Below are 13,211 nucleotides of genomic sequence, written 5' to 3'. Positions count from 1 at the left end.
GGGAAAGCACTCCCTGCTGGAGCCCCGCCACCCCCAGTGCCCGTCTCTCTGTGTCTCTGTCTCTCTCAGGCCGCAACAAGCTCATTGCCCGGTACATCAAGCTGCGGACGGGGAAAACCCGCACCCGGAAGCAGGCATGGCCCCAGGGTGGGGGCTGGAGGGTGCTGGGAGGGGCAGGTTGGATAAAGGAGTGGAGAAATGCAGAGGCATAAAGGCTGGAGAGGAAGATGAGGTGATGGAGAGGGAAAGGGGCACAGGGGAGAGGTAGAGATGGGGGGAACCAGGCTGGTAGCTGGAGTAAAGGAGAGTGTGGGGAAGGAATAGAAATGGGAGGGTCCTTTGGGGTGCGGAGAACTGGTTGCTTAGCCCTCCCACTCCTGATGGTACTACAGGCCTAGGGTGGGTGTCTCTGTGCCTCCCCCTGCAGCATGACCACAGCAAGTGGCAGTGACCCCTGCTTGGGAGGGGGGGATGCTGGGGTCTATCATGCATCTCCCCCCACTCCTATCCCTGGTCTCCCCCCCACATCTCACCCTGCAGGTGTCCAGCCACATCCAGGTCCTGGCACGGTGTAAGTCACAGGAGATTCAGTCCAAGCTCAAGGTGAGATTGGGTCCCCCCATGACCCACCTGTCTCTAGTGGGTTATGGAATAGAGAAAATCCCACACAATTTACTGATTCGTTTTGATGCACTGGCTGGGGGAGTAGTTAGCTGATTGCACGATTTCACAATGATTACACACTTAATTTATACAACACAATTTTATTTTAAAACTCTTTGCTATGTATATAACACTGCTTAGCTTTAAGAAACACCACAAACATTAAAAACACAATAATTACATATATCAGAAACAATGCTCCGAATGCACTTCCTTCCCAAACAATGCTATAAGAATTAGTGTTACAAAAACAACTACAATTACAACTAAAAGTTAAATTTGAATCAATACTATTATTTTTCATAATATACTTACAATCCTAGAATTCCGAGAAGCCAAATACCAAAATATAGTTTCATTCCTCAGTAGTACGATTTAATGGGTTGGCCTCAGTAGTACGGTTCAATGGGCTCGCTTCAGCAATACAATTCAATGAGCTGGGCTCACCAGTGATAGGACTAAGTCCCCTTCCTTCAGTCCCTTTCAGGTGCTCTGCGGCTTAAGCGTGAACTAAGAGATTCGTGTTCACGGAGAGGTTGGATTAGGTGATCAATCTAATCCGAGTTTACACTTGCGATTCTTCCTTCGTTGTTCTGCAAGTGAAGTCACCTCCAAATTGGGACAGTAAGTTACAGGTTTTTATTGAGTGAGCTGCCGTCAGTGGGGCTCCTCCTACTCAACTTATCATAACTCCCAGATTTGGGCTCGGATCTTATTCAACAGAAATTACCTTTGTTGAGCATTTTAAATTACTCTTGGGGAGACTTCTTCCATATCACTGTAAATACCCTTTTCTTAACAATTTGGTTACAAGGCCTTAGGCTTTGATGTCTCGGAATTCAGGATATTTGCTTTCTTTGTAAAAGACTTCTAAAGATACAATTTAAGTTAAGGCTTTAAGTGAAGTCAGGACATTTTGCACGTAGCCCCAAAACAATGAGCTAGATAAGGAGATAAATCCTATCTTCTTCCTGAAACTGGCTAATGGGCAACCTTTACAAACATTCAAACTAGTTCATTCAATATGACACCACCACACCCTGTGCAGCACCTTCCTGCACCCCCTGAGATACCCTCACCCCTCCCTAAGTTCCTTGAACTCCCTGGGACACTCCCATTCCTCCTCTGCATGCCTCATACTACACCCCTAGGCCAAACTGCCCCTTCCTTTCATTTCCCCTCACCACACATCCCCTGGCACCTGTGCCCACAACACCCCCTGTCTGTGGGTTGGGCTGTAGGAGCAGAGGCTTCTTGCTTCTCCCTAAGCCATATTTCTCTCCTCACTCCCCAACCTGTGCCTCTGGATCGGGTCCCATTGGACATCTGCTGCCTTGCAGGCAATGAATGTGGTAAGTGCTGATATCTGCAGAGGGGGTGGGGCAGGGCTTGGACACCCCACACCCTTGTGCATGCCAGACACCCCCATGAGCATGGATACCTTCCTGCACACTCACCCCCCACCCCATGCACATCCACACACCCATGTGTACTCCTGTGCACTCACACCTCTCTGCACACTCACCCCACACACATGCACATCTGTTTGCAGTTATGCCCACACCTTGCACAGACACTGCATACACAGGCAGACTGTGACATGCTCAGGCACACACAACCCCATCCACTCCTTTGCATGTGCTCACCATACACATCTTTTATGGATGCACACGGAGATGCTGCCCCTGTTCTCTCTCCCTTGAACATCCACTTTGTGCACACTTGCTGCACACACAGGGAAGTTCATTGTGCACACACAGACCTTCCTACCCTTGCGTGCAGTCTCATGTGCATGGAATTGTCCTTCATGTACACACTGCACCCACCTAACTGCCCCCTTGCATATCACCTGTGCACACATAAATTGTGCACATGCCTACTGTTGTACACTACTGAATACACACCGTCTCTTGATACATGACCACTATGTGTCTGCCCATTTCTCATGCTCCTTTGTACATGCAGAGCCTGATTGTAACACATTCTTTGAGTGTGCACATGGAGAAGCCCCCTGTGCATACACCCATTAACACACACCTGAGCCTGTTACAGATGTGAATAGCGCTGTATACAGGCATACTCTATGCAATAGATGTTCCTCCACTCATACCCAAGTGTACACAGGCACACTTTGTATATTAGTGTATATAATCGACTCCATGTAGAAGGCACAGTAGTTGCATGCAGCATTAGCATACTCTGGGATATCTGCCCAGCAGGGCTTACTTTTCAACAACCCCTCAGGAACCACTCCACAATTTGCCCCCCTTCCTTCACTCCTGCCTCCATACAATCCAGGTCCTGGCAGCCCAGATACCCCAGCCAGAGAACAGAGCAGTACCAGTCTCAGATCCAACAGCATGTTCTATCCCAGGTTGGGGAGGGGATTGGTGTCTGGTGGGTTAGACTGAAGGGAGACTGGGGTTCAGCACATCTGGGTTCTGTCCTAACTCTAGGGCAGGAGAGAATAAGTTTGTTCAGGGAGGGGACTGAGCACAAAATGGTTGGTCCTGGGGTGAGGGAGGGGATATTCTGAGTGATCCCCCAGGTGAATGTGTCCATGTGTCTATCTGTTTTCTCCTCCAGGACCAGGTGTCAAAGGACAAAGCCCTTCAGAGCATAGCGGCCATGTCCTCTGCCCAGCTCATCTCTGCCACTGGCCTCAAGGACAAGTTAGGGGTCCCCAGTTTCACACACCGGCCCTTCCCACCCAGCCCTGGGGTGAGTGACAAGGGAGGGGGGTGCAAAGTGGAAGGGGTACTCAGTGGGCTAGGGAGAACCTCAGGGCTGGGTGGGGCAAAGGGCTGTGGGTCAAGAGTAAAGAGCACTGGAGGGGCAGGGGGCTGTGGATTGGGAGTGAGGGGGACAGGGGGCTTAGGGCTGAGAGTGGCCATTTTCCTCCAGTTAATTATTTCCTCTCTTTGTTCTAGTCCACCGAGTTCTTCCAGTTCTGGCCGGGAGATGCCGACCAGACCAGACCAAACCAGGAGTGAGTATCTATTAACCCTACTGACACACACACACACACACACACACTTCCCCCACCCCACAGCCTGCACCCCCTGCTGGGGTTGGAGTAGCCAGGGGCCTCCCACTACCAGCTCCTGCCCCATTCCCCACAAGCAGTGTCCCCTGTTGCTAGTCAAGTACACTTACTAACCTTTTCCCCCCTCACCACCGCGTTAAGCCATACCCAGTCCCACCAGCTGCTGCATCCCCTGCTGTGCCAGGTCTGTATAAAGGAGGTTTCCTCATATCTTTACCCAGGATGGGGGGCAGAGGGGAGTGCCAAGAGTGCTGAGGGGGAGCTGGGATTCTGGGGGAGTTGAGATGGCATAGGGCTGAGATGCTAAGTGAGGGCTAATGCATGATTATAGGTGGTTGGGGTGTCTTCATTAGGTTGGGTATAATTGTGAGGCACTGGGCATCCTGTTGGGAGGCTAGGAACTCTGGGGGGGTCCAGTTGGACCTTGGCTGGGGGGGTCTCATTGGCAGCAGTGGGACTGATAAGGGAATTTCACCCCAGCATGCTCCTTAGGTTTTGAGGTGCCCATGCCCCCTGTGCCCAGCCCTGCTGTCTGGCCTGGCCACTGCATTGGGTCCCCACACCTGTGCCTGGTCGAGTTTTCTGTTTTTGTGGAGCTGCCAGCTGAGCCCGAGACTGTGAGTAGGGAGTCAGGGGGCTCTGCTGTAGGAGGGTGATGGTTACATTGAGGAGGTACATAGGAAGGAGTTGAATAGAGAGGTGGGTCCCCTGGTATGGAGATGTGGGGGAACAGGTGGGAAATCATGGGGGTGACTAGCTTAGGACAGGGGGTCATAGGGTGAGAAGGGCAGCAAGGGAGGGTCCTGCTGGGGAGCAACCCCAATTTCTGGGGGTTCCTTGCCCTGGGGAGATGAAGGAATTAGGGCCCCCATCCCAGGTAGAATTTTTGATTTTGGGGAGCTCTCAGCACCTGAGGAAGAGTTGGGGTTTCCACCAATGGCAAGATGTCTGATTTTGGGGTGCTCCATCTCCAGTTCAAGCAGCACCTCTTCGTGCACATTGGCTCATCACCCCCACACCCTGCTGATCCTCCACTGGAGGCTGTGGACGTGCGCCAGATCTATGACAAGTTTCCTGAGAAAACAGGGGGCCTGCGGGACCTGTATGAACGGGGGCCATCCAATGCCTTCTTCCTTGTCAAGTTCTGGGTGAGCCCCAAACAGGGCAGCACCGTGGACTCTGGGTCCAGGGGTCACGGGATTGGGACAGGTCTCTGACTCTTTGAACCTGCCTAAGTTTAGGATTCCTCCAACCCCTCCTGCTGTACCCACCCCCACACTGTTCTCCCTGTCACCCCCCTGAAGAATTTTTGTCCCCTGGGATGTCCCTCCCTCCCTTTACTTCCTCCTTCTTGCCCCATTTCCTCCCCCATTCTCCCAGGTATTCCTCCCTCCATGTCTCTACTTACTGAATAGAGAGGTGGATTCCCTGGTATGGGGACGTGGGGGAACAGGTGGGAAATCATGGAGGTGACTAGCTTAGGACAGGGGGTATCTGCACAGGCACAGCTGAGCCCCAACCCCACTCCCTTCCCAACTCTTACCATGTCTCCCCCAGGCAGACCTGAGTGCCCCACTGCCCACAGAACCAGGTACCTTCTATGGAGTGAGCAGCAAGTACGAGGGGCCTGAGCCGCTGGCCATCACCTGTGCCCACAAGGTTTGCTCCTTTGGCAAGCAGGTGGTCGAGAGGGTTGAGGTGAGGATCAGGGTTCAAGTAGGGGGGTAGAGGTCGAGAGGGTGGAGTAGGGAGTAAGTGGGGCAGGAGGAGGAGCAGGGGACAAAGGAGGTGAGGGTGAATGAGGGGAAGGGGGAAGGGAGAGTGCAATGTAGGGAGAGAGAAATGGGGAATGGAGTGGGGGGGGGGGAAGGAAGCAGGGATTGTGGAGCCCAGGGCACAAAAAGTGTGGAGTCTGGAAGGAGAGGGCATGGGTCCCAGCACAAGATCAGGGAAGCAGAAGTGGGTGGGGCTCATCCCACAAAGAGCCCCCTCGTGACAACCCTCATGCCATAACCCCTCTGCTGTCCCCTGCAGACAGAGCTGGGGCACCTCGAGGATGGGTGCTATGTCTTCCAGCTCCTGCACTTCCCACTCTGCGAGTACCTGGTCAATTTTGTGCACAAGCTGCAACAGCTGCCTGAGAAGTACATGATGGACAGTGTGCTAGAGAACTTCACTGTGCTGCAGGTGAGGCAGGGGCACCCCAATACCTATACCCCAACATTGCACATCCAAAGACACAACACCCCACCCAAATCTACCCCCACCCCACACAACACCCACACCCCAGAGCACACTGCAAACTGAGTGTCAGCATCTGCATCCTGTATCCACCTGAACAGCTGTACCCCAAATCCCCTGGCTGCACTCAGCACCACAATACTGTACAGGTACCCCTGAAACACACTGTACTTCAAATACCAGCACCCATACCCTCAACACCTGCATGAGAAAGCCTGGATTGGAGGCGCAAGACAGGGGTTGGACTCCTATTTTGGAGGTTCCCAATGACCCTTTTCTCCCTCTGCCTTCCCAAGGTGGTGAGAAACCGAGACTCCCAAGAGTTGCTGCTCTGCATGGCCTTTGTTTTCGAGGTGTCAGCCAACAAGCGAGGGGCCCAGCACCATGTGTACCGGCTGGTCAAGGACTGACCCCCAGCAGAACCCCACTCCCTTCCCAACTCTTACCATGCCCCCCCCAGGCAGACCTGAGCCCCTTCCCTCTCATCGTTCCCTTCTGCCATGTCTCCCCCAGGCAGACCTGAGTGCAGCACTGCCCACAGAACCAGGCACCTTCTGTGGGGTGAGCAGCAGGTACGAGGGGCCTGATCCGCTGGTCATTACCTGTGCCCATGAGGCCTGCTCCTTTGGCAAGCAGGGGGTAGTCTGTGAGCTTGGGAAGGATTTGGGGAATGCGGGGTGGGGAATGTGGGGTGGTGATGCTCCTCATGCTAAGCCAACGGGGGAGGATCTTTTCAAGGGGTCAGCCTTGGGGGACACCCTGTCTGGGCCTCAAATACTGTCCACCTATTATCCATGACACCTGTGGGAGAGGCCTTGCTCACATTTGGGGGCCTCAACATGTTGTCATGGGATAAATCTTGGGGGTCAGCCCCTGAGGTGTTCCCCAGTGTGTGACAGGGGGGCATGGCCCCATTAACCTCTAGAAAGCAGTGGAAGCTCCTGTGGAGGTCCCAGAGACAGAGCTGGAGGCTCCTGCTGAGGAGTCTTAGGGGAGGTCACTCAGGGGGAGGGTCTAAGTGACCCCCTCTCTTTTTATTTTTTAAAGACACAGGTAAGAGATATTTTTGTACCATATATTTATACTGCTCCTTTAAGGGCAAAAGTCCCCTTTCCCCCCACATGCAGGAGTTGGGTTGATGGATGAGGCAGCAACATCTGCCCCCATCACCCCCTCCCCTGCCAGCTGCCCAGTGCATGGGGGACCCAGCCCCACCCCCCATGTTTGTGAACAGAGGACATTTTTTGATAGTGCATAAAATTATTTTCCCAGACTGTTCTGCTTCCTTGTGTCTGTCTGTCCAGGGAGCAGGGACACACCATGCTGGCCACACCCCAGAGGACTGTACCACCCAACTACAGCGACTGCCCACTGGGAACTCCCCCATGGTCTCCTCCCACACTGTGGGACCCCCCAACTCCCCACCTTTCAATCCTCCCCCAAGGGGTGAGATCTAGCATTAGCTATGGGGACCACAATACAGGGGAGAACCACTGACTGGGTCAGCACTTAGCAGGAACCAGTGAAGCCTTGCTGTGTATTGGAAGGTGATGGGGGAGGGAAGTGGGGGACAGAGATTCCACCCTTTCATCCTTGCATCTCCTACAGACACCCACGTTTGACCCGTTTTGGGGAGTTCTGACCTAATTTAATTATTTTATTTACAAGGGGACTTTTACAAAAATAGAAATGGAAATTTGCCCCTGAGGAGGGGACAAGTGAGGGCCTCTGGGGGCAGATCTGGCTGGGAGGGCCTGCCAGGGGCAGAATCCAAGCCCCTCATGGTCTCCCCTGCTCTGTGCTGGGAAAGAGAGAGGGAAAAAGGGAAATTCACCCCGTCTCCCCCACTCAGACCCCATTAATGCCCCCATTAGTCCCCAATCACTGTCCCCACCAGGGGAGACCAGTCAGTGCCTCCCCAAATCCCCCCAGCTCCCACCTTTGCTGCCAAGACCCACCCTGCCCTGCCCCCCATTCCCAATTCTACATATAGGCAGCACCCTAAGCTACTGCCTGAGGGTGAAAGAAACAGCAACCCAAGCCACTGCCTGAGGGGTGAGCACAGCTCAGACTCAGGGTGGGAGGACAGCAGGGAACCAGCCCCCAGCAGACCCAGAGAGAGCCTGGTGTCATCTCAGTCCAGATGATCCTGGTTTGGGGGGTGGGGGATGCTGTGGGGTGCTCCCATCTTGGGGTACTCCTAAGAGTAGCGGACAAGCTTGTCGTAGTTCTGGTCCATGTTTCTACACAGAAAGATCGACAGCGACATGAGACAGACCTGGGGGAGAGAGACAGAGCAGTCGGGGGGGGTCCCACTGCCCCCCACTCCAGGACCCACAGAGAGCCCCCCTCCACAGTACAGTGTCCCCCTGCATCACAGCCCTGCCCCTCTCCCCAGTACAGCTCCCAACACCAAGCCCCATCCTGCCCCCCGTTACAAGAATCCCTTTGCTGTCTCATCCTTTCCAAAGCTGCTTTATTGCCAGGGGACCTGCACTTTGGGGGCAGCAGCTAGAGCCTCCTACACCCCAGCCTGCTAAAAGCGCCCCCTGCTGGCATGTCAGGTAAGGGTGATGCGCCTGCCCCAAGAGTGCTGCAGGCCGAGGCTGGAAGCTGTCTGTGAACAGCTGCGCTTCCTTGCCTGGCCACTGCAGGGTGCCAAATGCCACATGTCTGATCAGGAGGTATGCCAGGCACATGGAATTTACCTGAGAGGGAGGAGGAGATGATGGGGTAAGGGTCAGGACTGGCTGGACTCCCCCTCCCCGTGACTGGTGCCCCGCTCCTTGCCCACTGTCACCCTCAGCTACCACCCCAGGGACAGTTACCTTGATAATAGTCCAGATGCACATCTCTGGGGAAGCGGGAGGGGAAGGGTTAAAAGGAGTTAGTGCACAGGACAGACATGGACTGGGGTCCTCCTGAGACAAGCATGCAAGAATGGAGCTACAGGGAGTGTGGAGCTGAGCGTGTAAGGGAGTGTGTGGCACAAGAAGAAAGGTAGCCGGGCAGGTAAGAACATGCAGCCAGTGATGTGTTCCTGCATGTGTGCACAGGGAGAGGCGCAGCCAGGCAAATGCATGTACACTAGTCTACATGTGTCCACTCCATGATTGTGCATTCACAAACACACGCCTAAGCCACGTGTAAAAAAGTTGTGCACCACCCCACATGCCCATTACTGATGTGAACACATGACTACACTGAAGCGTGATCACCAACATACAAATGAGGCATGCTATGACCCCATGTGAAAACACAGCTGAATGGAAACATGCACAGCACACGTGCATGCTCCATGCTTCACACATGTGCGTCTCTGCCCAAGCCAGACCCCTGCATGTTCCAACGCACAAATGTGTGGTAACACAAGCGCATGATAAACTGCAAAACTGAGCAAGTGTGTGCACTCAAAGGGCCTGGGCACTATGCCAGCCAAGAAACTCACACACACTCATGTACTGATGCATGCAAGTCATATGTGTGCCTTGCACAACCCCCAGGACCCTGCCCCCACTGCACCCCACACACAAGTGCCACCTGCTGGGGGAGAACAGGCTTTCCTGGGAGTGTCTACGCAGCTCCCTCTGCTCCAGGGCATCAGCCAGGGCTGTGCCCAGCAACTGGAAGAACTGGGAGGAGGGGGATTGGGTTATACTGGGTATGATGGCCCCCAACACTCCCCTCAGTGGTGGCTGCAGGGACAACAGCACTGGCCAGATCACAACACCCCCTAGCAGCTGTTACCTCCAAGAGTGCCACGCCCAGGCAGATGCCCACGATGGTGATGATGTTATCGGCCAGCCAGGCCTTGACGCTCCTGGAGCAGCCCTGATTGGACGGCAGTGAGAAGAAGGGGCAGGGTCAGAAAGTCACTGGGGAGAGGGGGCTGCGAGTTTCCTCAAAACAGTGCCCTCAGCTGGGTGACTCCCTCATCCACCTGGCAAGGCTGTGAGCTTCCCTGCAGCAATGCCCCCAGCTGGAGTCTCCCCCAGTGTTGCGAGCTTCCCCATAACAGTAGCCCCAGCCATCAACTGCCAAGCACTGCAAACTTTCTAGCCAGGGACCCCACCACCCCCATCCCATCTCCAATGCTGCAAGCTTTCCCCAGCAGTGCCCCCTCCTCCTGCCCCCAGGCACTCACATCCATGAAGAGCCCCAAGTCATTCTGGAAGGAGCAGAAGCCATTCTCCAAATGGGTGGTGTTGAGCCCCAGGGTGGACGTGTTGCTGCAGGAGCATGGGTAGAGGCTGGAGGAGGCATTGGCTTGTACATCCTCATTCAGCTTCCAGTCAATGTAGGAGTCCCAGCCACAGCAATGCAGCTGGTGGGAGATAGGATGGGGGTAGTGAAGGGGCTGGGGGGATAACAGCTCTGGAAGTGGGGTGTGGAGAGCTGGGAGACCTGGGTTCTAACCCAGCTTGGGGAGGGAAGTGGGGTGTGAAGAGTTATGGGTGTGGGGGCAGGCTGGAGAGAGGGAGGGGAGTCTGGATGCCTGGGTTCATTTCCATTAGGACTGGACAGGGTGGTGGGCTGGGCAGGTGTCAGGGTCTCACCTGTTCCTGGATATAGTCCCAGCTATCATGCCCGTCCCCACGGGTTTTGCTTTCCCCGTATGTCTTGATCAGGTTTTTGACATAGTTCTCCACCTTGGTACCGAGCTGTGGGAGAGAGGAGGTGAGCTTCCCCACAGCAATGCCCACCCCCACCCCCATGCTGTGAGCTTCTCCACAGCAGTGCTCACCATGTCACGCTGCACATATACGATGATCCCGATAGTGATTTGGGTGACAAAGAGGAGAAAGAGGATTGCAAAATACTGTGGGAGAAGGCAGTGGGTTACTTGATGGCCAACCCTGCCCCTCCCTGCCTCCCCCACCTGAGCTAGGATGGGGAACACTGACCTCTCAGCCACCCACATATCACCAACCCTGCCCCCACCCCAGACTCTGCACCCCCCCCATCCCTGCCTCAGGAATCCAGGCCATACATGTAGAGGCTTGCCCCTCCCCTCCCCAGCCCCAGGGGGATGTGGCCCAGCATAGGCAGGATGTGGGAGCACCTGCACATCACATGGCCATGGCAGGAAGTTGCACTAACCAGGACTGAGCTTGTAAGGCGGGGGAGAAGATTCCTTTATGATAACCCTAATGACAATGAACCCAGGCATCAGGGATCCCAATATCTCTAGTATGATTCTATGAAATCCCAGACTAGACACCCAGCCCACTGCTCTAATCTACAGATCCCACTCCTCTCCCAGAGCTAGAAGACAACCCAGGCATCCAGACTCCCCCTTCCTCCTGTTCTAACCCATTGGATGGAGAACCCAGGCATCTGGGACCCAGGAGGGGAGGGGGATGGGATGGGATGGGATGGGGGAGCTGTGCACTTACAAATCCCAACATGCACTTGATCTCTTTGAGGGAACCCAGGCATCCGAGGAAGCCGATGAACATAGTGATGATGCCGACTCCAGACAGTATGTAGGACCAGACCTTGAGCCCATAGATAGAGGTGCCTGAGGGGAGGGAAAAGCTCTGAGCAAGGGTTGGGGGGGCAGGGGGCTGCACGTCAGGAGTGAGGGGCAACAGCAGGAGACCGTGGGTCAGGAGTAAGGGGCATTGTTGTAGGGGGTTGTGGGGTGGAGAAAGGGGGGTCACTCACCCAACGCAGCTGCAAAGCTGCTCCCATCAAAAAGGATCCAGAGGCCAAAGCCAAAGAGAAGGCTGCCCAGGAGCTGGGGGCACAGATGGGGGAGTTAATCCCTGGCAGTGCCTGCTCTCTGCCCTCCCAGGCTGGGATATGAGGAGTTAAAAGGCTGGGCGGAGCCCAGTCACAGTCTGTGAAGGCAGCTGCCCTCTCCAGGCCCCCCTCCCCCAGCTGGGTATCCTTCCCCATCCCTGGGCTCAGCCCAGATGGTGGGGTGGAGCCAGTGCAAGAGGCCCAGCCAGCTCCCCCCAGCCTATCCAGCCCCTCCCCAACTCTCCTTTCTCCAGCTCAGCCAGTCCCCCCAGCTCCCCCTCTGCTCCCCATACCCCCCTGTCCCAGCCAGCCCCCCATCCCTCCTGCCCCAGACCCCTTTCCCACACAGCCAGCCTCCCCAAGCTCCCCCATCATACTTACAAAGAAGATGATGTTGAAGATGAAGAGGAAATATATGGTAACACTGAGGCACCCCTTTGTGACCATGTCTGCACCTGAGGGGACATAATGAGGGATGTGTGCAGGCTTTGCAGCATCCCCCAGCATGGGTCGAAGCCCCCTCCTGGGGCAGCTGCAGCTGCAGCCGGTACCACCCCAAGGAACCCCGGGGTTCTCACGTGACATCACAATGGCACCCTATGGGGTGGGGTGGGGGGGTAGTGGCAGGGTTGGAGGCCCCAGTTCCAATCACTCCTGGATCAAGCCCAACTCTTGACCCCAAGCCCCCTGCCCCCTCCCCCAGCCCTGCCAGTTCCCCTCACTCCCAACTTGTAGCCTCCTGCCCCCCAACCCTGCTGGTGCCCCTCGCTCCTGAACCAAAGCCCCTGGTGTCCCCCCAGCCCTGCTAGTGCCCCTCACCCCAGTGGCTGCCCTGACTCCTAGGCCTTTCCAACTGCGTCTGTCTCTGCCTTGCTCAACACTGCAACATCCTGCGTCCGGGGAGGGGGGCAGGGTGGAGGAGGGTAAAGGCTGCGCATGGCCCCCAGGGAGCTGGTGTCAGGGGCCAGTGGCCAGGGCAGATGTAGGACTGAACTAGGATTGCCTCCCCCCAGGACCTCCTCCCAGCCCCATGGGATAGGAGCCTTAGGGGATATGAAGGGGGCTACGTGCCCCCACCCATGTGCAACAGTAGTGAGGTCACGGAGCAGAGGGGAGGCGGAAACGGGGGAGGGGAAGGCACAGAGCATCTCACCGCAGCAGAAATTTCCCTACTGTGTGGGGGAGGGGGGAAAAGCACCATCATGCATTGCACACATGTACTGCATCGTATCCAGACGCCGTCATGGTATCATCAGGCCATGCACACATATGCTGGCATGAGTCACACAGATGACATCATGCCTCATGCATGCATTGTCAGGCCTTGCATGCATGTCCATAGGCACATGTTGTGCACAGAGGCCCTCATGCGTCATGCACGCACCCTCAGTTATTGCACATGGATGCCATTGTGCACTGCATGTGTACTGTCGGGCCTTGCACACGCAGGTCAGTGTGTGTCATGCGTGTCATCAGGCATCACTCACACACACTAGCATGTGGCACATGGGTCCCC

The 13,211-nt window shown here is 55.4% G+C and overlaps 2 protein-coding genes across 2 annotated transcripts in view; one reads left to right on the top strand and one right to left on the bottom strand.

Moving 5' to 3' along the window:
- TEAD2 (TEA domain transcription factor 2) overlaps positions 1–7,696 on the top strand; it is a 13,752-nt gene extending 6,056 nt beyond the window's left edge. The window contains 11 exon segments of the mRNA XM_025196483.1: positions 1–134; positions 541–603; positions 2,004–2,015; positions 3,250–3,384; positions 3,594–3,652; positions 3,844–3,893; positions 4,190–4,326; positions 4,684–4,857; positions 5,267–5,407; positions 5,744–5,896; positions 6,247–7,696. The exon segment at positions 1–134 is cut by the window's left edge and continues 12 nt beyond it. Of these exon segments, the coding sequence (XP_025052268.1) occupies positions 1–134; positions 541–603; positions 2,004–2,015; positions 3,250–3,384; positions 3,594–3,652; positions 3,844–3,893; positions 4,190–4,326; positions 4,684–4,857; positions 5,267–5,407; positions 5,744–5,896; positions 6,247–6,360 (1,172 nt within the window). The 3' untranslated portion in view covers positions 6,361–7,696.
- Positions 7,012–12,747, bottom strand: CD37 (CD37 molecule). The gene is given in 11 exon segments (XM_025196498.1): positions 7,012–8,228; positions 8,779–8,804; positions 9,698–9,781; positions 10,095–10,274; positions 10,507–10,611; positions 10,695–10,769; positions 11,347–11,471; positions 11,618–11,690; positions 12,077–12,150; positions 12,515–12,552; positions 12,554–12,747. Coding segments are annotated over 11 exon segments (1,137 nt in total). The 5' UTR covers positions 12,634–12,747; the 3' UTR covers positions 7,012–7,951.
- Between the last annotated feature and the right edge of the window lie 464 nt (positions 12,748–13,211).

This window comes from Alligator sinensis, unplaced genomic scaffold (genome assembly GCF_000455745.1).
Source record: "Alligator sinensis unplaced genomic scaffold, ASM45574v1 scaffold647_2, whole genome shotgun sequence".
Taxonomy (NCBI): Eukaryota; Metazoa; Chordata; order Crocodylia; family Alligatoridae; genus Alligator; species Alligator sinensis.
Note: the sequence above shows the minus strand (reverse complement) of the source record. Positions and strands in the feature narration are given on the sequence as shown.